The sequence below is a fragment of the Diuraphis noxia genome, unplaced genomic scaffold, assembly GCF_037042655.1.
Source record: "Diuraphis noxia isolate RWA-SAM2 unplaced genomic scaffold, SU_Dnox_SAM2 contig0002, whole genome shotgun sequence".
Classification (NCBI taxonomy): Eukaryota; Metazoa; Arthropoda; class Insecta; order Hemiptera; family Aphididae; genus Diuraphis; species Diuraphis noxia.
The window spans coordinates 9,376,827-9,399,949 of record NW_028301712.1 but is presented as its reverse complement, the minus strand read 5'-3'; the positions used below and the strand labels follow the sequence as shown (position 1 = coordinate 9,399,949).

The following is a 23,123-nucleotide window of genomic DNA, read 5'->3' as shown; positions in this document are numbered from 1 at the left end:
TATAATATTTTTAAATTTTGATACCTACATCCTACATTCAAAAATATAAAAAAGAACAGCTCAAATATTTAATTATTTTTTTACACGTTACACGTAATATATTATGTATTTTAGATTCTGAACGAAGTGATGAATGTATTGATTTTACAATGATGTGTGTTTTTTTGTTTTTTTTTTGTTGTTTTTGTGTCTGTGTACAGGATAACTAGTCTAAATAATGCTTCGATTTCAAACGTTGGGGGTGGTTTCCGATGTAAAATTGAAGATCCTTGGTGCATTATAGAGGTCAAAAGTAAACATTTTCCAACATTTTCAAAAAAATCGAGAAAAACAAAAAAAAAAAGACGGAAAAACGGGAATTTTTACGCAAAATCAGTTTTCGACCAAATCGATTTTTTTATATGGTTGTAATTTAAAAACTATAATCACTGTAAATACTTGAAATTTTCACCAAATGTTTATGGTAGTGCTATCTATATACAGCTTAATTTTTAAACATTTTCGACTTTTTTTGAGTTATTTATAGACCACTGAAATTTTCGATGTTTTTGAGAATTTTTTTTTGAAGTGTCGGTAAAAAAATGTTGGACGACCAAAAAAACTTGAAAATTTAATACAAGGTTCCTTATGAGTTGTTCTTATTGTAGCTAAAAAAAATTAAAAATCGTAAGTCACGACCTTTTTAATAAGCGTTTACAGTTCAAAATTTTACGAAATCTCTCGAAAACGCGAAAATTTGCAAGTAATTTTGAAGTTGAAAAATCATAAAATTTTTTTCGTTTATAACTAAGGATTAAAAATACAAAACTAAGTTTTCCATAAGTTTTCCTTCAAGTAGCTATAGATAAAACTCGAAGCATCATTATAGGAACAATTTTAAGTACTTTTGAATTTTAAATTTTTACGAAATAGCGTAACGATAACGATTTATCCTCAAACGATTTTAAACATTTATAATTATTCAAAAAGTATAAGTCGTAGATACATGAAAATTTTATCAGTTATTAAGATTGGCATTTTCTTTAAATGATTTAATTTTCAAAATATTTTGACTTTTTTTGAGATATTTATAGACGACTGAAATTTTCAATTTTTCTGAAAATTTTTTTTTGAAGTGTCGATAAAATTTTTTTGGCCCTATCAAAATACTTGAAAATTTAATACAAAGTTCCTCATAAATTATTCTTATAGTGATTAAAAAATTATAAAAATACATAGGCACGATTTTTTTTTAATAGGATTTGAAGTTCAAATATTGACTTAATACGTAAAGATTACGGCAATTTTCAAATTATTTTAGATCGAAATTCATAAAAGATTTTCTTTTTAATTCTGAGATTTGAGAATTTAATACAAGGCTCATAATATATTTTTACAATAGCAGTTGAAAAATAAAAAAAAATATATACACATTTTTTTTTTACATGCATTCAAATTTTAATTTTGACAACATAAATATTTTTTATTGAAATTCATAAAAACTTTTCCTTTTATACCTAAGATTTGAAAACTTAATACAAGGCTCCCAAAATATTTTTACAATAGCAGTTGAAAAATCAAGAAATGTATAGTCATATTTTTTTTTTATAAGCATTTAAAGTTCAAATTTTGTCTAAATACGTAAAAATTACGAAAATTCGCAAATTATTATAAGCTAGAAATTCATAAAAAATTTTCTTTTTAAATCTAAGCTTTGAAAATTTAATACAAGATTCCTTACAAATTTGTCAATCTTTATCACAAAAAAAATGTCCACCGGAAATTCAAATTAAATTTTTATTAGCATTTGAATTTCAAATATTGACAAAAATTCGTCAAAACCATGAATATTTGCAAATTATTTTGTAGTTCAAAATTCATAATATTGTTTGTAGGTATTTATATCTAAGGTTATAAAATTTAACACCAAGTTTTCCATAAGTTTTGCGTCAAATAGCTATAGAGAAAATTTGAAGCGTCATTATAGGAAAAATGTTTTGAGCGTTTGAGTTTTAAATTTTTATGAAATCGCGTTATGATAACGATTTATCCTCAAACCAGGTATTCGTATATCTATGATAATATAAGGTATTATGAATTATGATAACTACACTAATTGATCAACCATGCCATATGCAAAATGCGTCTTAATTGAAAAATAAAATATTTGTTTCAAAATAGAATATATGATAATATTTAAATATAATATATCCTAGACTGACAAATCATCTCCGTTCAGAATCCCATCTATTACAGTAACCTACAGTACAGCAGAGCGACTTCCACGACTTACCCGCTTTTTTAAAATTATATTATGTTTGGGTTGCTACTTGCCAGTTGCTATGATAATTTTTTGACCTTGATGAATCTATATTACAAAACTTTTTGGTTTAAATGCATAACTGAGAAAGTGAGAAATATCAAAATCAATAATAATTAATAAATAATTATTAAATATTAAATAATAACTATAACTCGGATAGCGGCCGTCGGCTTAGAGTTGAGCGCTAGTGTTGATAAGAACCGAAATTCCCTCGTCCCCCGCACAATCTAAATATTAAGGTGTACTCGTAACTCGTATCGTAGTATCATTCGTTTCCAGTCCCATAGAATAAAGATAATGTCCAGTCCTGTGTTTCTTATGTTCGTGCTTGTGATGCGGGTCGGAGAGGTTCGCGTTGCGAAAAAAATATGGCGTCAGTCATAACGAGTAACGACAGAGTTAGTAGGTTAGATGAGTATCTCGAGCGGTCGGACAAAACATTAAAAAATAATTCATTGTGCATTTGTGCATGACGAAATAAATAAAATGTCGTCATGCCATTATGTAGGTTAGATTATCTATGGACAAAACACAAGTTCATAGTTAATATATATTATAATATGCCATATTGGGTTAGTTGGTGATTTCATGACCTCGTGATTTCACGGTAATTTTCATCTATTCTGTGACCATAGTACCTAACTAATATATACCTAACCTTCCTAACCTATTGTTCTGTGATAGTACCATAGTACCATACAATAACTTGATACTTGAAATAACAAGAATAATATATTTATAATTTTTATCATGATACTATCAATACTCATGCTTACCTATCAATAATAATCACGGCTTGATAATACGATTGGATCTGCGCCGGGACAAATCCCAACGTTCCTAGTGCTTACCGCGCATGCGTCAGGACTTAGCATTTTGACAACATAATTTCTTATCAATGAATTCTATGCTTATCATAGTCGTGAAGGTCACTATTCTTATTGGTCTATATTTCCCGCGCAATATTTGAAATATTAAATATTCTGTCATGTATATATAATATATATGTTAACTAATAATGTAGTCAGTAGCTTTTTTTTTTTTAATGTAATATTTGAATAATAGCATACTTTTTTTCATAGTCTAAATAAAAATAAAAATTTCATTTTTATACAATAATATATTTTATAATTTTATTACCAAATATCATTTCAATTAATTGGACTTGTTCCTAGTTGTACATTGCCTTATGGTGGACATGTTGAACAATTGTATACAACTTGTTGTGGATTACTATTATGATTTAATAAATAATAACACAAACATATTTTACAATTCTTTATTGTTAACTGTATAAATCGTAGGTAATGATGCACTTTAAAATACACAAACTATTAAAAAAATTAAATTAAATGTATTCTTAAATGTTTTTACAAGGTTAATACTAAGCATTAGGATACAATAAGATAAGTATATGATACTACAAAATTTCAACATTTATATTATATTTTATATAATTTTTTTTTTTTGTATTTTTGTGTGTTATTGTCATAGAATATGTCTATGGTTATTGTACAATGACTACATTGATTTTTATTATTATTTATTAACGAAATACGAAACGAATGTCGAATATTGATTATTGTGTAATGTTGTATTGTTCAATTATTGTTGTGTAATTAATAATAATTATTAATTAAATTTTAAACTCTGATAAGAATAGAAATCGTTGATAAGAAATTATGTTGTCAAAGTCCTGACGCATGCGCGGTAATCACTTGGAACGTTGGGATCTGTCCCGGCGCAGATCCAATCGTTTGATAATAGCCTAATAGCTTGATAGCCGTGATAATAATAAATAAGGTGACGTATCACCTAGATCCCCGTCCTACTAGATCCCCATGGTTATCTAAATCCCCTTTGGTAAACTAGATCCCCTGTGATAACTAGATCAAAAAATGTTATAATAATAACAAAAACAACGAAGTGATAAAATACTCAGCCGAGTCAGCTGGTCAGCAAGCTGCGCAGTCAGCGATAGAAAAGTATTTTAACTATAATTGTTCTATGACAAAACAGTGGTTGGCATACACAAAATGTACAAGGAATAAATGAGATTAAATATTTTTTTAAAGGTGAAATATAATAATAATGACAAAATGATCTATATAAAATAATTTTTGTCAAACGATAAAATGGCGGTCGTCCCCGTGCGAGTTTCACTGATAACAATGTAAATAATATAATAACTAATAACAGTACCTTATCTAGTTAGTATAGATATAGAAGTCTGTGCTATACATTGTCACATTGAATAAAAATAAAAATTAATGTCTTAATGCTGAATTACTTTGATTATTCATAATTGATTAAACGTACCCGCAGTTTTATTGAGTACCTATGATCTCGTCTATTAATTAACTAAAGTTATAATTTTTATTACGAACAACGTTAGTGACTGTGTTCGTGCCATTTTATAAGACGATTTTTTTTTCTTCGTATTAGCGATTCGTTTTACCTTTTCCATCATACACAAAAGTAAGCACATCATACTTTTAGTATTATTTTTTCCAATTGCCTATTATAAATGTGATGGATTGTTGATCAAAATAGGCATTGTGAATCCAATAAAGACTAAAGAGTATATTACCTACTGTTGGTATTATCAATTATTTATTAGAGTTATAATTGATCTGTTATTACAATATTTTCTTATTGTGGTGGATATGTTAGTTTGAACTAATGTGAAGAAGGTGGTCCTGCTACAATTTTTCTCTGGTACCTATTAATAATTACCCTATAGGACGCTTAACTGGAATCCATTTTAAGTTAAGTACTAATGCAAATGATAATGTTATGGATATACAAAATCTAAGACTTGCAGCAACTTTCAAAAAAATAAAAGTTTATGGTACTAGTTTACATGTTATACGTTAATTTACGTTAATTTAAAGCAATCTTGAATTTTCCTGAAAGTGCAACTCCAACCACATGATGTGCCTTTATTTCGAGACATAGGTAGTAATCTTAAATATGAATTATTTTTAATTTATTAGCAAAAAAGCTTAGAGTACCTATTTTATCACTAAACAATTTTCTTTTTTTTATGTTACCTATATTTTAATTATATTCCGAGTGTGTTATTGCTTTGATTTTTGTTGTATAAGATGTTGTTTTGATTTATTTCATTTTTATTAAACTTTCCCAGAAATTAAGTCATTTAAACTTATTATTAATGAAATTACATTTTGTACATTTGGAGAATAGATAATAATAACAAAAATAGTGTTAAAATTCAGTAGTTTTTAAATTAAAATGTATGTAATTATTTATGACATTAGAATAAAATTATACTACTTGGTACATTATAAGTATTTACAATTAAAAAGGTAATTAAATTATGATAAAAAGTTTGTTTGGACATCCACACTTGAGTCTCGTGTGTACAGAAGCTAGAACTTGTGTTGTATAAATTTAGGTTTATAAATTATGTCATAAACTTTTATAACCTTGATTATTTATACTTATACTAAGGTACTACATGACCTTTATTTAGACTATTTAGAATATTTGAGTTAAATTAGTTATGTAATTTTAAATAGTTAATTGGAAGATATTTTTTAGTTATAGTAATCTATAAGAAAAAACGCCTCTAAATAAAATTGTATTTTCATTTAATTTATATTTAACTGTAGCAAATAAATTGATTCCTAAAACTATTATGTTTATCTATATTTTTGTTTCAGGTTGAAATATCAAATAGAATGAGTTATAAAAAATAAAAATGATAATGGACTTAGAAATTGAAAAATATGTGAAGAAGCAAATCCAGCTCCAAAAACAAATTGAGGAGTTGTTAGTTGAAAAAAAAATGTTACAAGACCAAATTTGTGTGCTCAATGAATGTTTATCTTTAGAAAAAGTAAATCGGAAAATTTCTGATTTGGAGAATAAAAAAAAAATACTGATGTCGTTAGAAAGTATGGTTAATAATTTAAGAACTGATATTAAACCATTAGAGTATTTAAAACAAGTTTTGCATAGACAACTTATGGTTTCCACTCTTCCTAATAATGATTTAAATATTGAAGAGCAAAAATGTTCAGAAAGTTTATTATTAACATCTAATAGCAAGTGTGCCACTGAAACAATGGACTCTTTGAGTGACGTTAGCTCAGAAGAAAGTATCATGATTTTATCCGATTATGATGTAGTTTCAGATGAAGAACTTTTAAATAATTCAGAAAAACCTGTTGAAAACAAAGTTATGTATGATGAAGCACTACTGATGGCAGCTAGTGTGCATTTATCATTGGTTGATCATTTAATTCCAAATGTTGGTTCAATTGAATCTTTATTAAATAATAGTGACCAAGTAAAAGATAACAATTGTGTGCAATCGAATTCTAAAAGCTCTGTTCCGTTGATGAATACAAGTAGTAAAAGTGAACAGCTCTTAGACTTATATGATGTTGTAAACGAATTGGACCTTTTAAATTGCAATGGGAATGTTTGTATATTATTTTGTTTATTATATATAATATTTTTATATTTGTATATACATTTTTTAATATTCTATATAAATAAATTATTATTTTTTAATTTTTTAATTATTTAGTTTTTTCTTGTTTTATAGGAAAACATTGAAATTAAATGTGTAAAAAGACAAGCTGAACCAACACCTTATAATGCACATCTACCATGTTTATATGATGAGGAAATTGATAACAGTCGAATAAACAAAATATATAATGAGGAATGTAATAACGTGTCAAAATTATTGGTTAATGATTCATGGGTTAAGATCAGCTCCAATGAAATTTCTGATGAACATTGTGTTTTTCAATCATATACTGACTCACACAAAGTACTGCATAATTCTTTAATTTTTTAATGTTTTGTTTCTTATCTTTGAATAAGACTTCTTATATATATATATATATATATTTTTAGGACAACAAAGTGTCAAAAGTGAACAAATGTATAGATATTTATGATCAAAATATTAGTAAAATGAAGAATTTGGACTATAGCTGTAACAATGTTGATTTTAATTATAAAAATGAAATTCAAAAGCCAGGTTGTTCGGTTAACAATGAAGTGTACGCTAAATCATTATCTTTCACTGAAATCAATGCACAAGAACAATTCAATGAATTAGAAGAAAGTTTAAACACAGAAATTCAAGAACAGAATGATAATACAAACCAGTTTGTATTAAAAGACAATATTGAAATTAAAAATCTTGAAAATGTTTGCAATGATAATGATCATATTTATAAGAGAGAAACTTGTAATCTAGTCTTTCCAAATAATGTTAAAACATATGAAATAGAGACTATTTCATCATTATCATCGAGCACTGAAGATTGTAATGAATCAAACAAATGCAATGAACAAAGAATAAACACTGAGGTAGAAAGTCATGTTTTTAATGATCAACTATATAATCACCAATTTGAATCAAAACACATTAATGACATAAAGAGTTTTAAGAATATTTGCAATTCTGTTATTCATTATAATGAAAATGAAATTCTTAATCCAGTTTGTTCAAATAATAAAGTTAAAATTACATCTTCTTTGTTTGATACTGAAGAATTGAATAATTCTTTGGCCAATACTAATGATAAACCGTCATTTATTAATAATAACGAAAAGCCAATGCTGTTAAATCATACTGTAGACCTGAAGAATGAATTGTTAAATGGTATTCATCAATATGGTATTCAGGATCTAATGTCCTTGCAACAGCTATGTCTGTCCCATTATGTTAACGGACGTGATGTTATTTTTCACTCATACCCCTGTGTTGGGAAATCAATGGTGGGCTTCATCTCAGTGTTGCAAAGGATTAACACTAGTTTAAATGAATGTCAAGCTATTGTATTAGTTCCAACATTAGAATTGGCGCTGTCTGCTCAAAAGGTATTTAGTTAATTATTAAGGCCATGTACAGTTTTAAAATTAATAATTTCTCTTATTTTTAGACAATGAAATCAATTGGGAAATTTTTAAATGTTTCTACATGTATTGGTGGTACCAATGTTCCTCGTAAACTTTCACCAGTTCCTCATGTAGTGATCAGTACTTTACAAGGTTTGTGTGAAATGATCAATTGCAACTCACTATGTAAAGATTTTATAAAAATGCTTATAATTGACGATGCAGAAGAAGTATTTAAATGCAATGGATTTTTTAATAAGATTAGATATATTTTGTTATTCCTTAACAATAACCGACAACTTATTATTATGTCTACTTCAAAAATAGAGGAAATTTTAGATCAGTTTTCTGACTTGATGAAGAATCCTGAGTATATATTAGTACCAAATGAAAAACCTTCATTGAATGGTAATTATTGATCTTTATTTTTTATATTATTGATATCTAAAAATTTTAAATTATTAATAAAAGAATTAATTTATAGATATATTGCAGTATTGTGTTAATGTACCCGAAAAATGGAAATTTGATGCGTTTTGTGAACTCTACAAGGAGCTCAACTTAATAAATACTGTTGTTTACTGTAATTCATGGAGCAAGTCTCTAGGAATAGCAGAAAACATGCGTCTTAAAACATGTTTAGTATCGGCTGTAAATAATGATATGGATACTCATCAGCGGCATCAAATATTACATCAGTTTCAATCTGGTACTAGCAGAGTGTTAGTTACTGCTGGATTACAGAGAGGTGAGAATTTTTCAGATGTAGCTTGGGTTGTAAATTACGATCTTCCTAAAAGTTCTAAAGATTATGTGCGTAAAATTGTCAGTTTTTTTGGCCGCAAAGTGAAAGTAATTAATTTCATCACCACGAATGACAAAATAGCCCAAAAAGATATTGAGACTGAATTTAATATAAATATGCTTAATTTATCCCAGGATATAACTAATTTATGTTTATTTAATTTGTAATATTTAATATATTAATTGTCAAATATTTATTAAATATTGAATATTAATAATTATTTATAATATTTTGGGATTATTTTTAACTTAGTTATTATTATTTCTAATAACTGTATATTTTTTGTATTGTATGGTTATTTAAATGTTCTATTTGGTATAGCCCAATAAATTTGATAGATTGCTTAGGTATATGGTGAATATTTTATCTTTTTTTATTATTATGTATTATAATATATATATATATATATATTTTCACCAAATTTGTGAATATTCATTTTGTGTACTTTAATATTTTTAATACTCCGAGTGATTTGTTACTAACATTCCAAACTCTGAACTTTTACTGTATAATTGTATTTAAAAGTGAATCATTATGATTTATGAAATAAAATTTAAAACTAATTTTTTGTGTAGCATTAGTGTTAAAGTTATGATACTTAAATAAAAGTTTATTTCAATCAAATTATTTAGTTTGTTACATTTTACCTAAAAAACTTATTAAAATAATATTTATGTAATTGTTAACATAATAATTATTTGTGAATATAGTTATTTTATAAAGTAATTAGTATGTTAATGGAATATTGCTATATTTTTCTTTATACTTGAATAAGGTTTGGTTTTTATTAATAATTTATTTCTTGTACCCAGCAAACATAGCACGTATAATCTACGTGTATAATAAGGATAACTTTGGTGTATGCATATACGTATTTATTATTTGTATTATAATCGTATAATATACGTTGAATTAAGTTGATTTTACGTTGATGATAGGTATACATTTATTCGTACATTTTTCATTATAAAAATACGTTTACTCTACGTTGATCGTACGTTGATTATTAGTTGGTCGAACTTACGTCTAAGTTTGGGTTAAGTTTTAATTATAATATTAATAATTATATAATTATATATATATATATTAATTATTTTATTTCAAAAATGCATTAAAATATATTAACTCCAATACTAGACATTTTAATGAAATAGGAAAATATTTGATATTAATCCTTAGTTCCCAGTACTTATTCAATAAGAGGGTATTGTACATAGACACAAAATTGTTTCATTGTATAAAATTTAAATGGTATCAATAATATTTAAGTTAATCATTAAAACCAAATAAAATTGTTACCTAATATATTGTTATGTATATCATAAGAATGATAAAATATAATATATAATATATTAATAAAATGTTTGTAATTGTGAAAAATATTGTATTACCTATATTTATAAAATCAATTCACTTCAAAATTAAAAATAGCAATCAATGGTTGTTTAATACAAAACAAATATAACTACGGTCGCGGTTACAACAGTTGCAACAATTAGCATCTTCTCTGTAGTCAATTTAGCCATGGACAAGACCTTAGATCATCTACTATATGATCTAAGGACAAGACATAACTTAGGTATCATGGAAGATATTATATAATTTTACGGAGTTAAAAGACTTAAAACCACGGACTAAGATAGTACTATCTTAGTCCGTGGTTAAAACACAGTTATCAATTTGAAATGGTTTTATAACAAACATTTTGGCGGGGCACCAATAATTATTTTATTAAATATTATGTTATTTGTTATTACTATATTACAATTTACAAATGTATGGTAATTTCAACTACTAGCTCAATGTCTCCTAAATTTTGTAGTTTTGTACTTCAACTGCTCAAGAACTTACCATAGATAAACAGTATAATTTAATAATTTTCTAATATTTAACTAAATTATGTTTTTTAATAATTAAATTTTATTTTATCAAATTATCTTTAGTATTTGAGAAACATTTGCCAAGTAAACCCGCTCTAGACTCCACATTAAAGTTGTTTCAAAATACAACAGTAAAATAATATATACCTCAAAAATAATACCTAATTATTTACATTGTGATTATATAAATTGTAAGGTCTAACATTTTTATTTTAGGAGAAGTCAACTTTGCAAATGAAAAATTGCCACCTCCTGCTGTTGAGTTAACTCCTTGTCTCCTTCATTTATAACTCCTCAACCAAGGCTTATTACTTTTTTTTTTTATACATTTATTTTTGTTATTTATGTTACTTTTAGGAAACGTAAGTACCATGTTGGAGATTTAAAAAGTGTAGATGACTTAGTAAGTCCAAATAGTTGACGGAAATTATTTATTGTTGCTAAAAAGTCCAATGAAAAACATGTATCTGCTATAGAACCTAAGGATACAAAATTATAGTTTACAGCAAAAAATTTAAAATTTTGAACAGCTGATTGATCATCTAAAATATAAAAAAAATTTATGAAAATTGCTTTTCATTTCTGAAGGTATGATTAAAAGTCTTGGTATTTATACTACAATGTGTATGGTAATTGGTAACTGGTAATTGTTTGTAATTTGTTGTGAATTAATAAATAAATAATAATTATTAGTTAGGTATTAAGAAATATAAGCTCTCTAGAAGTGAGTATTTGTAAATTTAAATTTAATTTTATAGTTTTAAATTCAACAGATTATGATTAAAAGCCTTAATCATTCTGAATGAATGTATTGACTGTACAAATGCAAGTATTTTTAAATTTTTATGTTCAACATCAGGTTTTTTAAATTTTATAGGTTGTTTCACTACATCTTTCAAGATATTAAAAGTAAGAATAAAAAAAATAAAAAAAAAGTTAAATTTATGTGGCAGGGGCATGTTATAATGTACAAATTGTCTGGCAGTGAAACGTTAAATTTTTAGTATTTATCTGCGCATCTTTGTTTTACTCTTTATGTATTTAGGTGATGTGAATTTGTAATGTCGGTGAATTTAACAATGAATAAAAAATTAGTTATATCAACAATTATTTCTTCCTTTTTAATAACTTTTATAAATCTCTTTATCTAGGAATGCCTTCTTTATGCAGAAACCGTTCTTCAAAAAAGAGTTAAGAAAATATTAAAACAATTTTAAATCCTATATTTAAAACATTGTTTGTATTAATTAAGAGCATTTATATGTCTATAACAAATAAGCCGCCTTTTTGTTTATTATTCCATGATATTACATTTTTTTACCTAAACTATGCTCTTTCTCTTTCTAACAATCTTATTTCAATAAACTTATGGTAGGGTGTAGGGGAGTAGCAGTCCATATCTTTTTATGTCTATGTCCGTAATAAAGAATTTGCATTGATGATATGTACCGGGTGATTCTTTTATCATTGAACACTCAATATTTCAAAAATTATTAATGTTTTTGAAAATATTATTTTACATAGTTTCTAGTATGTTGTTGAAAAACTAACGTTTTTATTAAAAAATTATATTTTTAAATATTTTTTATCCTTTTAATTTTTTTACTTTTTTGAATGACAACAGTTTTAATTTCATATTCCAAAAATATTTTTCTAAGTATTTCGATTCATAAAAATCGAATTTAGGACGAGTAGTGTTAGCTTATGTTGGTAACGCTGTTGTCCAGTCATTGCGACTAGGGCATCAGTGCAATTAGGCAGTTGTTTTCGAGCGCCCACAACGGCTAGGTTCTGCTCTGTGCGTCCAGCCGTTGCTCGCGTTTATTGTGTTTTGTTTAAGTTTGTTGTTGTTATTAACAAAGTTGTATCGTTAAATACACCGTTTCATCCAGTAATTAAATCTTTTACTTTAATAAATCCTGACACGACTGTTATTTAACTAATAGTCATCCGTTCATACAAGGGTATACGTCAAGGTGGTCCAGCTTCGTGCTAACCTCTTGTTGTTTACGTATATTAAATATTTTTTTTATTTAACAGTAGATTATGAGTTATAAGTATTTCAAGTTTAGACAAGCGGAGTAGTGGACAAACATTTTGCGGGTTAACCCCGTACCACTCCATTCTGCAAAATTACTTATAACTCTTAAACTACTCGTCCTAAAATTGATTTTTATGAATCAAAATACTTAGAAAAATATTCTGCTTTGGAATATGAAATTAAAACTATTGTTGTCAATCAAAAAAGTAAAAACTTACAAAATGATAAGGATAAAAAATATTTTAAAATAAATTGTTTTAATAAACGTTGGCTTTTGAACAACTTGAAACTATGTAAAAAATATTTTAAAAACATTAGTAATTTTTGAAATAATGAGTGTTCAATGATAAAAGAATCACCCGGTATATACATATATATATATACATATTATCTATGTATCCAGTATATATTATCCATAGATAATAAATCTTTATTATCTATGATATTATCCATAAGAATTTAGTATTTACCACGAACTAAGATAGTATCCACAATTTAAGATATCTAAATACGAGCGTCTAGAGCACGATTTAAGATATACAGGTTGCCCATCGACCTATACCGAAATGATTAAAGTATGAAGATGAGATTGACTCACAGCTGTGGAAAACGACGCTAGCGCCCCCTACTATCACAATTTAAATCTCGAACTAATTATCAGTTTATCACACTAAATATTTAATAATAATTACCCAACTAACTTAGTTTATAGGTCTACTAGCCGACCCGTCACAGCTTCGCCCGTGATTGGTTGTTTATTTTGCCTTCGGACCATGATATGTAGAATTTTTTATTCAAATATTATTGTTTATTGTGATCGGCTAGTAAATATAAAAAACGGTTTCTAGCGTTATAAATGATAAAAATAAATACTGATAAAAAATAAATAATTTGTGGTTGATAAAGATTTATTAAAGAAAATTTATTAAAGATTTATTAAAATTCATTAAAGAAAAAAAAAGAATTAAAATATGAATTTTATAAGACTTCTGAGTATATGATGTTTTTTGTTATATTTCCTGTTGAAATTAAAGTCATAAGATGATTCGGGTCTCCAGTTCGAGAAAATGCCACGTATAATTGCCCATGTGAAAAGCACTCTGTACGAAGATCTACGCCAACGTACTTGAATGTTTGACCTTGTGCTTTGTTTATGGTAATGGCAAAAGAAACTTTAACCGGGAATTGAAGCCGTTTGAAAGAAAACGGCAAGTCAGAGGGAATCATGGGAATTCTTGGAATAAATGCAATTTCTCCTTTCGCTGGCCCTGTAAGAATTACGGCTTCTATAATATTATTTCGCAACGATTTTATTTGTAATCTTGTACCGTTACATAAGTTCGGTGGTTGAAGATTACGTAATAATGTAATTGGAGCACCAATTTTTAATTTTAGTTTATGAGGAGGAAATCCCGAAGGAGAAAGAGAATTGAGAAATTCTTGTGGATAATGAATAGCATCATCTGTTGATGTAACTGTATCAATAGATAGATATTCACGTGAGTGTCCATCGAATTTTAGAAGGATGATATCATTAATTTCTTCTGCTGTTACATTTCTTGGAGAGATTATAGCTCTTTCACATAACCACTGATCTGATTTATTGGACAGATTAAAAATGTCTGGATAAACTGTAGAAATTAACTCTAACACGTTATTGACCACCCGTCCAATCGTGTGATTGACAGAAATGTAACCATTTTCATTTTCTAAAGTTCCATTTCCAATTTTCAACAACTGTGCTGGAAAAATATCGTCCCCTCCGCATAAATAAACTCTCATGTTTGTTCGCAAATAAAGTTTTTCAACATAGTTCCATATATGGGAAGATTTTAAGCAAGAATTAACGACATCAGCTCGAGTACCTTTAGGGATTACTGGTAAGGTTTGACGGAAATCACCAGCGAAAACGAATGTTATGCCACCCATAAACTTATTATTACACCTAAGATCTTTTAATGTTCGATCAATTGCTTCGATATGTGATCTGTGACTCATTGTACACTCATCCCACACAACGAATGAGGTTTTTTGAAGAATTTTTCCATGAGGGCCATTTTTACGAATCGGACAAACGTATTCTGTATCAAATAATACATTTAACGGTAACTTGAAAGTCGAGTGAGCAGTTCTGCCGCCACTAAGGAGAGTTGCTGCTATACCAGATGAAGCTACTGCTAATGCAACTTTACCTGAGGATCTAATTTGAGCCAACAACAAATTAATTAGGAATGTTTTTCCTGTACCACCCGGAGCATCTAAAAAAAAAACTCTTCCTTGATGATTCATTACGCTTTCTGTAATAACATTAAAAGCATATTTTTGATCATTTACTAATTTTGGTAAATTGATTTCTACAAATTCTTGTAATTGGTTAGTTTTAAATTTAGCATTATTTCCAATTTCGGGTAATAAACTACCTATTAAATGATGCACTTGACCCTGAATTTTAAAAGAGGGCATGAAGTTCCCTTCACTTATTTCGTTTGCTCCAAACGATGTCATTTGAAACAGAGTGTTATACCGTCTAGAATTATCAAAGAAATGTTTTGATAGAGGGTGAGAATTATCAATTAAACTTTTAATTAGGTCTGGAAGATCCTCAAATTGGTGTAAAACAACTTTACCGTCAGCGCAGCAAAGTCCATGGGTTTCATCTTTCCATTTTTTTGCATGGCACTTAGGACATAATATAGTCATTCGTCCAATTTGAAGCGCTTTAATATTTAAATAATCAATCTCGGATTGATAATTAAACGCTGATTTCATACTCAAAGCGTTACGTTGCTCCTGAGCACGTGTTTGAGAACGTTCTGGTGTGTTATTTTGTTGCCTTCTGTTATACATTCGAGATGCATTGGCAGTTCTTCTGCTAATGCGTGCTCTTTGCGCTCTCGGCATGATAATGAATTGGCCACTTACTCAAAATTTGGGTAAGAAAAAAAGGTAAAAAAACTAAGTACAAATTATGCCAGTGTGCTGATGCCAATGACTGATGTTCTCTTAGATTGTTTACTATAATGTAATATTACAAAAACTTTAGCCACAGCAACGCGTGGCCGGGTCGGCTATATAGTAATATTATAATATACAAACATGCCCGATAAACCAATAGCAACCACTATATAATACACTACTTATTATTATTTTAATCTGCAACAATAAACTAAATTTTTTATAATTTAGTTTGTTTTTTTCTAGACAGATGGCGCCACTGTTGTATTTTTGACATACAGATTTTCTACATTTCGGGTGGATTTTCATAAAATATTCTTTCATAATAACCTTGTCCTATCAGTAACCAATAGTAACTATATGTCATACAATAAGTTTACCATATGTTTCCATTTTATGTAAGAACAACTCATCCTCTTTGGATCTGCAACCTATAGAACCGTAACAACTAAAAATATTTAGTATATTTTTTGGCCGAAAGAGGGCGCCACTACTTTGATTCTGTTTTGATTTTGTATGAACTTTATACTTTTTTTTTATTGACAAAAGTGTTACTATAACCTTCAGCGGAGTGTCGGGTTTCAGCCAAAAAAAATTTCAACCAAATCGGTTCAGTAGTTTTCTCGGTTAGCGCGGTCTAAGAAAAACCCTTACAATTTTATATAATAGTATAGATTTTAATATTCTATATACTCAACAAAAATCGTAATAAACCTAATTTAATATTTTTAGCCAATTAAAATATATAAGTTTGACACCTCTATCAATGATTTATAATCACAATTTATGATTTATGACTATTATTAAATTATTAGGTAATTAATTAATATAGGTATGAGGTACCTGCTATTACATTTTTTTTATAAATTCATAAGTATTTTTTGGGAAGGAAGAGGGATGATTAAACAATATATATATATATTATCTTTAATATCTATGAATTAAACTAGAAGAATAAATAACAATTTAAGTTTCTTATTTATATTCCCTTTTTTTTAATTTTAAATAAACATTCATGGAATATTTTAATTAATATTCATTATTCACAATATGTGATTACATAAGCAACACAAAAATATTATAATACAAACTTAAATAATCCAAACGACCAAACTTAATAGAACAATACCTATATACTTAACATATCATTCAAAATAACACATAAAGTATAAACAATTAAACAACACAATATAATTATAAAATATATTACATTAAGCCCAAAACTATAAAACAAAATACTTGAAATATTATTTGAAATAAGCAATAAAACAAAACAAAAATATAACTAATATAATATTGTTATATTAATCACAAAACAATAAAAACTTAATTAAACCAAACTAAATTTGAGAAAAATATCTATAGTTTAAAATATAATAATTTCTTATTGACCTTTGAAGTGAATTGTTTTAGTTAGATGAGATCGAATTCTTTCAGTTGGTTGACCAATAGTTTTATTGTGATGATGCAAGCATAATGTAAAATATGTTTTGAAAATTAAAGCAACTATTTGTAATAGATGATTGTCTAAGGGTGACTGATCAAGTATATGAACAGAAAGACTAGAAAATAAGGTAGTGTAAAGTTATAATATGTTGTCTTCCATGGCAACATATTTTATAATATTTTATAATATTTTATATTGTATGTTACGGACTGTTATCATCTGTTAACAGTCAGTTGTCAGTAATGGTTCGTGCCGTGAAGGTCTCTCAATTATATGCTATGGTAATAAAGTTAATAAAGTGTTAATAAAGTCAATCATATTATTTATTTATTATAATATATATTACATGGCGCTGTGGCAAAAACCTTTTTATTTTTGTTGTCGAAAATAATTTGAATTCGTGCGTTTCGTTAAGTTTAAGTGTTTTCGATCATTAATAATCTAACGTGTCACGAGGTTTGTAAAATCGTTAATTTCTAAGTTTGAGGTTAAAATCGATGTTGGAAGCGCAAAGCACCGTTTGCTTATCAGTTGTTGAGTTTGATAACTAATACCGCGTATTCCAGTCGAAAGAAGTGATATCGTTGTTCGTTTGTTGTTGTTGTTGTTATTATATAGTATTAATATATACATATATTGTTGATCGTTCGGCGTTCGCGATTTTGTTTTTCCGCATCGCGTTTCGTTAGTGTCGTACGTATATTCGAAATAGTAATTGATATTCAATATGAGTAATATAGATTCAGTTGATATCAATGTGTTGAAAACTTTTAAGGTTGATGAATTGCGAAAAGAGCTAAGATTTCGACATCTTCCTGATAAAGGTGCCAAAGACGAGTTGGTAGATTTTTTATTGGCTGACAATGAACGAGTTAAAGCCGATAATTTGCAAGAAGCCTTAATTTCTTCAAGAGTTAAACAAGCTGAAGACTTGAAGAAAATAGCAGAATTACAACGAGAAGTTGATATGTTAAAAAATGTAAGAGCAGATACTATTGATAAAACACAGATTCCAATGGAATTATTATCTCAACTGGTAGCTACGCAAAAGCTGATTTCCGAAAATATGAGCGTTAGAAATAGTGTGAGCAATAATAGTCAAGTGCAAATAATATCTACTAATGACACAGCTAGTGCAATATCATTGTACTACGGCAAAAAGCACGAAAATGTTGAAGACTGGATTGGAGAAGTCGAACGCATTTCAAGTCACGCTCATTGGTCGAAGTCCTTAACCCTAGTCAATGCTGTTTCACGACTTAGAAGTTCGGCATTAAATTGGAACAAAGTTTCTGGTCGACAAATTGATTCGTGGTCTGAATGGAAAGAAAAATTAAAATAAAGATTTAAAAGTAAAATGTCCTTTTCTGATTTTATCAAATTCCAGGGAAAACGTATTCTTCAAAAAGATGAGTTAATTGTCGAGTACATATTCGATAAGGATGCCATTATTGAAAAAGCGCCTTTCAAAATGCAGCAATCAGACCGTGTTTCTCTTATATTAGAAGGAATCACTGACAATACTTGGGCAGTTCCACTTGCAACGGCAATGTGCCGTTCTGTACAAGATCTTATAAGTCATGCAACTCCATTAGACACTATTCGAAAATTAAACAGTACAGCAGTCAACACATATAATACACCTAAAGGAGAAGATCCTCAAAAAGAGACAAAACAAATTCATCGTTTCAATCCGACAATAGACAAAAAAGAAGATCAAATTTGTTTTAAGTGCAAGTCGAAAGGACATATTAGCTATGATTGTAAATTAGAGAAAACAAATACCAAAGAAAAAAGTAATTGGACTTATAAAAATAAACCAACCACAGATAATCATTATTCAAAAGTTGATAATCATAGTAATAAAGATTCTAAAAAAAAAAGTATAAATTGTATTCAAAATTTTGATTATGAAATATCACCAAAGGTATCTCAAATTCCAGTAACTATAAATGGCTCTGTAACTATAGATGCGTTACCAGATAATGGTTCCTGTGTAACACTTTTGAGAAAATGTTTTATTCCTGACAATGTTGTTATATATCCTTGGCAAGATGGTTCCTATGCGACTCCAGATGGCGATTGTACACCATGTGGATGGATTTCTTTAAGGATACAAGTTGGTAAAATAGATTACACAATGCCAAAAGTGGGATTATGTGAAGCACTGCCAATTGCCATGATTCTTGGTCGAGACTGGCAATCAGCAGTACATGCTACTATAATCATTGAACCAAATGGTGCAATTTGTATTAATACACCTACTTCTACTCAAGAGTTTGGTTGTGTCAAAGCAAGCAGTTCGTTTGTTGGGTGTGTTGTTGAGTCACGTTTCTCTTCTAAGCCTCTTGTGTCAAAATCTGATGAAATTAAAGTTCAACCAATTAAAGATAAAGAATCTAAAAAAATAACTAATACATTTTTGACTAATGAACAAAATGAACAATTACAAAATTTGTTAAATTGTTATGAAGACATATTTTCTAATCCAGAAGCAGAAATTGGTGAGTTTCCTAACCTTGAAATGGAAATTAATTTATCAGAGCATAAGCCGTTCAGATGCAAACCATATAGAGTCACAGAACCAGACAGAATAATTATGAGAGAACAAGTAGATAAGTGGATTGCAAATAAAGTTTGCCGTTATTCAAATTCACCTTATGGAGCACCTGCATTTGTAATAGAACAACCATTTCATGTGTCAACACCTAAACGTGTCGTTATCGATTATTCAAGAACCATTAATCCAGTTACTATCAAGGATCCATTTCCTATAGACCAAATGGATGAGATGATAAAAATGTTAGCTGGAAAAAAGTATATATCTATTGTTGACATTAAGCAGGCGTTTAACAATATTAAAATTAAAGAAAAATATGTATATAAAACAGCTGCAGTAACACCGGATCACCATAATATAGAGTTTACCAGTGTAATATTTGGTCTTGCTAATGCACCTGCTATACTTGCTCGAGCAATATCAGAAGCATATGGTCATTTGCAAAAAATTGGACTAGCCAAATATTATGATGATATTGGAGGTGGTCATAATTTGTTCGAAGATCATTTAGACTTTCTTCACAAACTTTTTGAAGCAACACGTAAGCATAAACTAAAATTTACTAGACAGAAATGTAATTTTGCTGTTCAGAAAGTCAAATTGCTTGGAAGAATTTTAGATGATGATGGTGATCACCCAGACCCTAATAGAATCAAATCAGTACAAAGATATGAAACACTAGATACCATCCATGAAGTTAGAAGCTTTCTTGGATTTGCCAATACTCTACGTCGTTACATTAAAAATTTTGCTGTTGTATCAAGACCTCTATCAAACGTCTTAAAGAAGAGCTGTACAGAGTTAAAAAAATCTAAAAACCAACAGGTTACTCTGAACCAGGTGCAACAAGAAGCCTTTGTTAAATTTAAATTAACATTAACATCACCACCATTACTTGCTTATTTTAAACAAGATGCACTCACTATAGTAGAAACAGATGCAAGTTATGAAGGTATAGGAGCTTGCCTTTCTCAAATTCATGACGGAGAGACGCGCATCATCGAATATGCTAGCCGAACACTCAAAGATGCTGAGAAAAAGTACCATAGTAATAAACTTGAAGTAACTGCAGTTCATTGGGCAATAACTGATAAATTTACCTTACTGGAAAAAAATGTAAACTCTTAACGGACAGTTACTCAACTGCATATATTGTAAGTAAAGCTAAATTAAACCGTAAATTTGCCAGATATGTAGTTGATTTATCATCATTTAATTTTGAGCCTATATATAGATCAGGTAAACTTAACCATATTGCAGATAATTTATCTAGGTATCTTCAGCCAGACATAAATGAGAATCACTTATGTTTAGCAGTCATCCCAATGCAGAATATCAAATTGGAATTGGCGCAGAAGTCTGATGCTTATTGTCAACTTACATATTCAACAAATAAAACTTTCTTATAAATATGACAATGGTATTTTAGTCCATGTAAATAATGAATATGGATATGAAACTATTAAGATAGTAATCCCATTTTCATGTCGCAGTATAGTTCTTAAAAGCTGTCATGACAATGCTGGTCATTTTGATGCAAAGAAAACTTTAGAAAAATTAAAATCAAGATTTTAGTGGAGGTCAATGCGCAAGGATACAAAGTTGTACATCAAAGCTTGTATTGTTTGTCAAAAAGTTAATAGAAGAACAACCTTAGCATACGGTTTGTTAGGTGAACGAAGCCTTCCTCAAGTTCCATTTCAAGTTGTTTCATCTGATCATCTATCATTTCCACCAACAAAATCCGGTAATTGCTACATTTTAGCACACATATGTCATGCTACACGATTCCTTGTAGCTAGACCAACTTGTACAACAGCAACAGATGACATTATTAATACAGTGGAAAAAGACATCATCAATCAATATGGACCGCCTCTTACATATATTAGTGACAATGGTTCTTCTTTCACCAGTGCTAAATTTCATCAGTTTCTAGATAAATATGGTATTGGACATTTGTTAAGCCCACCATATACCCCACAATCAAATGGTTTAATTGAACGTTCTAATGCAACAATAATAGCTGTACTCTCTAAATACACATTAGAATATCCCAATGACTGGGATGAAAAATTACCAAATTTAATTTTAGCCATTCATACTATCCAACAGAGTTCATCAAAATACTCACCATTCTATTTATTACATGGTTACGAACCTAGAATCATTTGTGATGAATTAAATTTGGGCACTACAATATCCGAGATTTCCAGAGATCTTCAGTTAGACAAATTAATTGAAACAAGAAAGGAAGCGGCCGAAAATATCAAAAAGAAACACGATGAAAATAAAAAACGTCATGATAAAAATAGGTTAAATCAAACATTTCAAAAAGGAGATTTAGTTTGGTACAATTGGCCCTTAGCCTCAGATTCCAAACTATCACCAAAATACAAAGGTCCATTTACTATTGAAAACGCAGTAGGTTAAGTATGTTATAAAATAAAAAAATTTGACCAATCAAATTCAAAGAATAAAGGCACTAGAGTAGTACACGTTCAGTCACTCAAACCATATATAAACAGACCAAACCTTAATGATCCTGGTAATATTGCATTTGAAGAAACCACCGAAGCAGAAGATAAAACAAACACTGAAATCAGCAAAAGCTCAGAGAATGAAGATCAAATGGAAGACAAGGTTCCTAAAATTTCTAGTCATGGTCGAACAATAAAAAAAATCTAAATGGCTTAGTGAGTATATCACTGAATAATAAAATAAAAGGTCCTAAACTATAAACATTGATTTTAATATTGTTAATAATATTCCTCAGTAAACATATTCATATAAAGTTTTTTTTTATTATTCATTTTTTTATTGATTTAAGTTGAAACAAATTTCTCTATATAATTTTTTTTTTAGGGGCGAAAAGTACAATATGGTATTTATATAAAATTTTTTTTTTTTTTTTTTAAATTATATATTATATAAATTGTTTTTATGATAAGCTTATTATTATATTAATGTATTATTATTATTATTTTAATTGTTAATCATTTTTTTTGGGCCGACTGTAAGGTTAATAATATGTTCTCTTCCATGGCAACATATTTTATAATATTTTAAATTGTATGTTACGGACTGTTATCATCTGTTAACAGTCAGTTGTCAGTAACGGTTCGTGCCGTGAAGGTCTCTCAATTATATGTTATGTTAACAAAGTTAATAAAGTCAATCATATTATTTATTTATTATAATATATATTACAGTAGATATTTGAATTTTAGATGAAGCTTTTACTGTT

At 28.2% G+C, this 23,123-nt stretch overlaps 2 protein-coding genes and 1 pseudogene across 3 annotated transcripts; 2 read left to right on the top strand and 1 right to left on the bottom strand.

The window, feature by feature from the left end:
* Positions 1 to 4,512: 4,512 nt before the first annotated feature.
* LOC107167139 (uncharacterized) lies at positions 4,513 to 9,914 on the top strand. Of its 2 annotated transcripts, none has more exons than XM_089220545.1 (6): positions 4,513 to 4,780; positions 5,989 to 6,752; positions 6,879 to 7,109; positions 7,196 to 8,170; positions 8,233 to 8,596; positions 8,684 to 8,822. In XM_089220545.1, exons 2-6 carry the CDS (start codon positions 6,027 to 6,029, stop codon positions 8,692 to 8,694), a joined length of 2,307 nt encoding a protein of 768 aa, XP_089076671.1. In that variant the 5' UTR covers positions 4,513 to 4,780; positions 5,989 to 6,026; the 3' UTR covers positions 8,695 to 8,822. The 2 variants fall into 2 exon arrangements, with proteins under 2 accessions (XP_089076671.1, XP_015371535.2); XM_015516049.2 differs by having other exon boundaries at positions 4,515 to 4,780; positions 8,673 to 9,914.
* A 528-nt stretch (positions 9,915 to 10,442) lies between these two features.
* Positions 10,443 to 11,467, top strand: LOC149058079 (uncharacterized; annotated as a pseudogene).
* A 2,153-nt stretch (positions 11,468 to 13,620) lies between these two features.
* On the bottom strand, positions 13,621 to 15,815 carry LOC149058078 (uncharacterized). Its single transcript, XM_089218302.1, has 4 exons — positions 15,686 to 15,815; positions 14,294 to 15,106; positions 14,041 to 14,182; positions 13,621 to 13,678 (listed from the first exon to the last, which is right to left on the bottom strand). The coding sequence occupies exons 1-4, from the start codon at positions 15,813 to 15,815 to the stop codon at positions 13,621 to 13,623; spliced, it is 1,143 nt and encodes a 380-aa protein (XP_089074428.1).
* Positions 15,816 to 23,123: the final 7,308 nt, after the last annotated feature.

Coding starts and splice junctions, on each gene's coding strand:
- LOC107167139 (XM_015516049.2), top strand. CDS start 6,027: ATGATAATGGACTTAGAAATTGAAAAATATGTGAAGAAGCAAATCCAG. Junction 7,110..7,195: donor CATATACTGACTCACACAAA/GTACTGCATAAT, acceptor ATATATTTTTAG/GACAACAAAGTGTCAAAAGT. Junction 8,597..8,672: donor TGAAAAACCTTCATTGAATG/GTAATTATTGAT, acceptor ATTAATTTATAG/ATATATTGCAGTATTGTGTT.
- LOC149058078 (XM_089218302.1), bottom strand. CDS start 15,815: ATGCCGAGAGCGCAAAGAGCACGCATTAGCAGAAGAACTGCCAATGCA. Junction 15,107..15,685: donor GGAGCAACGTAACGCTTTGA/GTATGAAATCAG, acceptor TTAGATCCTCAG/GTAAAGTTGCATTAGCAGTA. Junction 13,679..14,040: donor GCACAAGGTCAAACATTCAA/GTACGTTGGCGT, acceptor CATGGTCCGAAG/GCAAAATAAACAACCAATCA.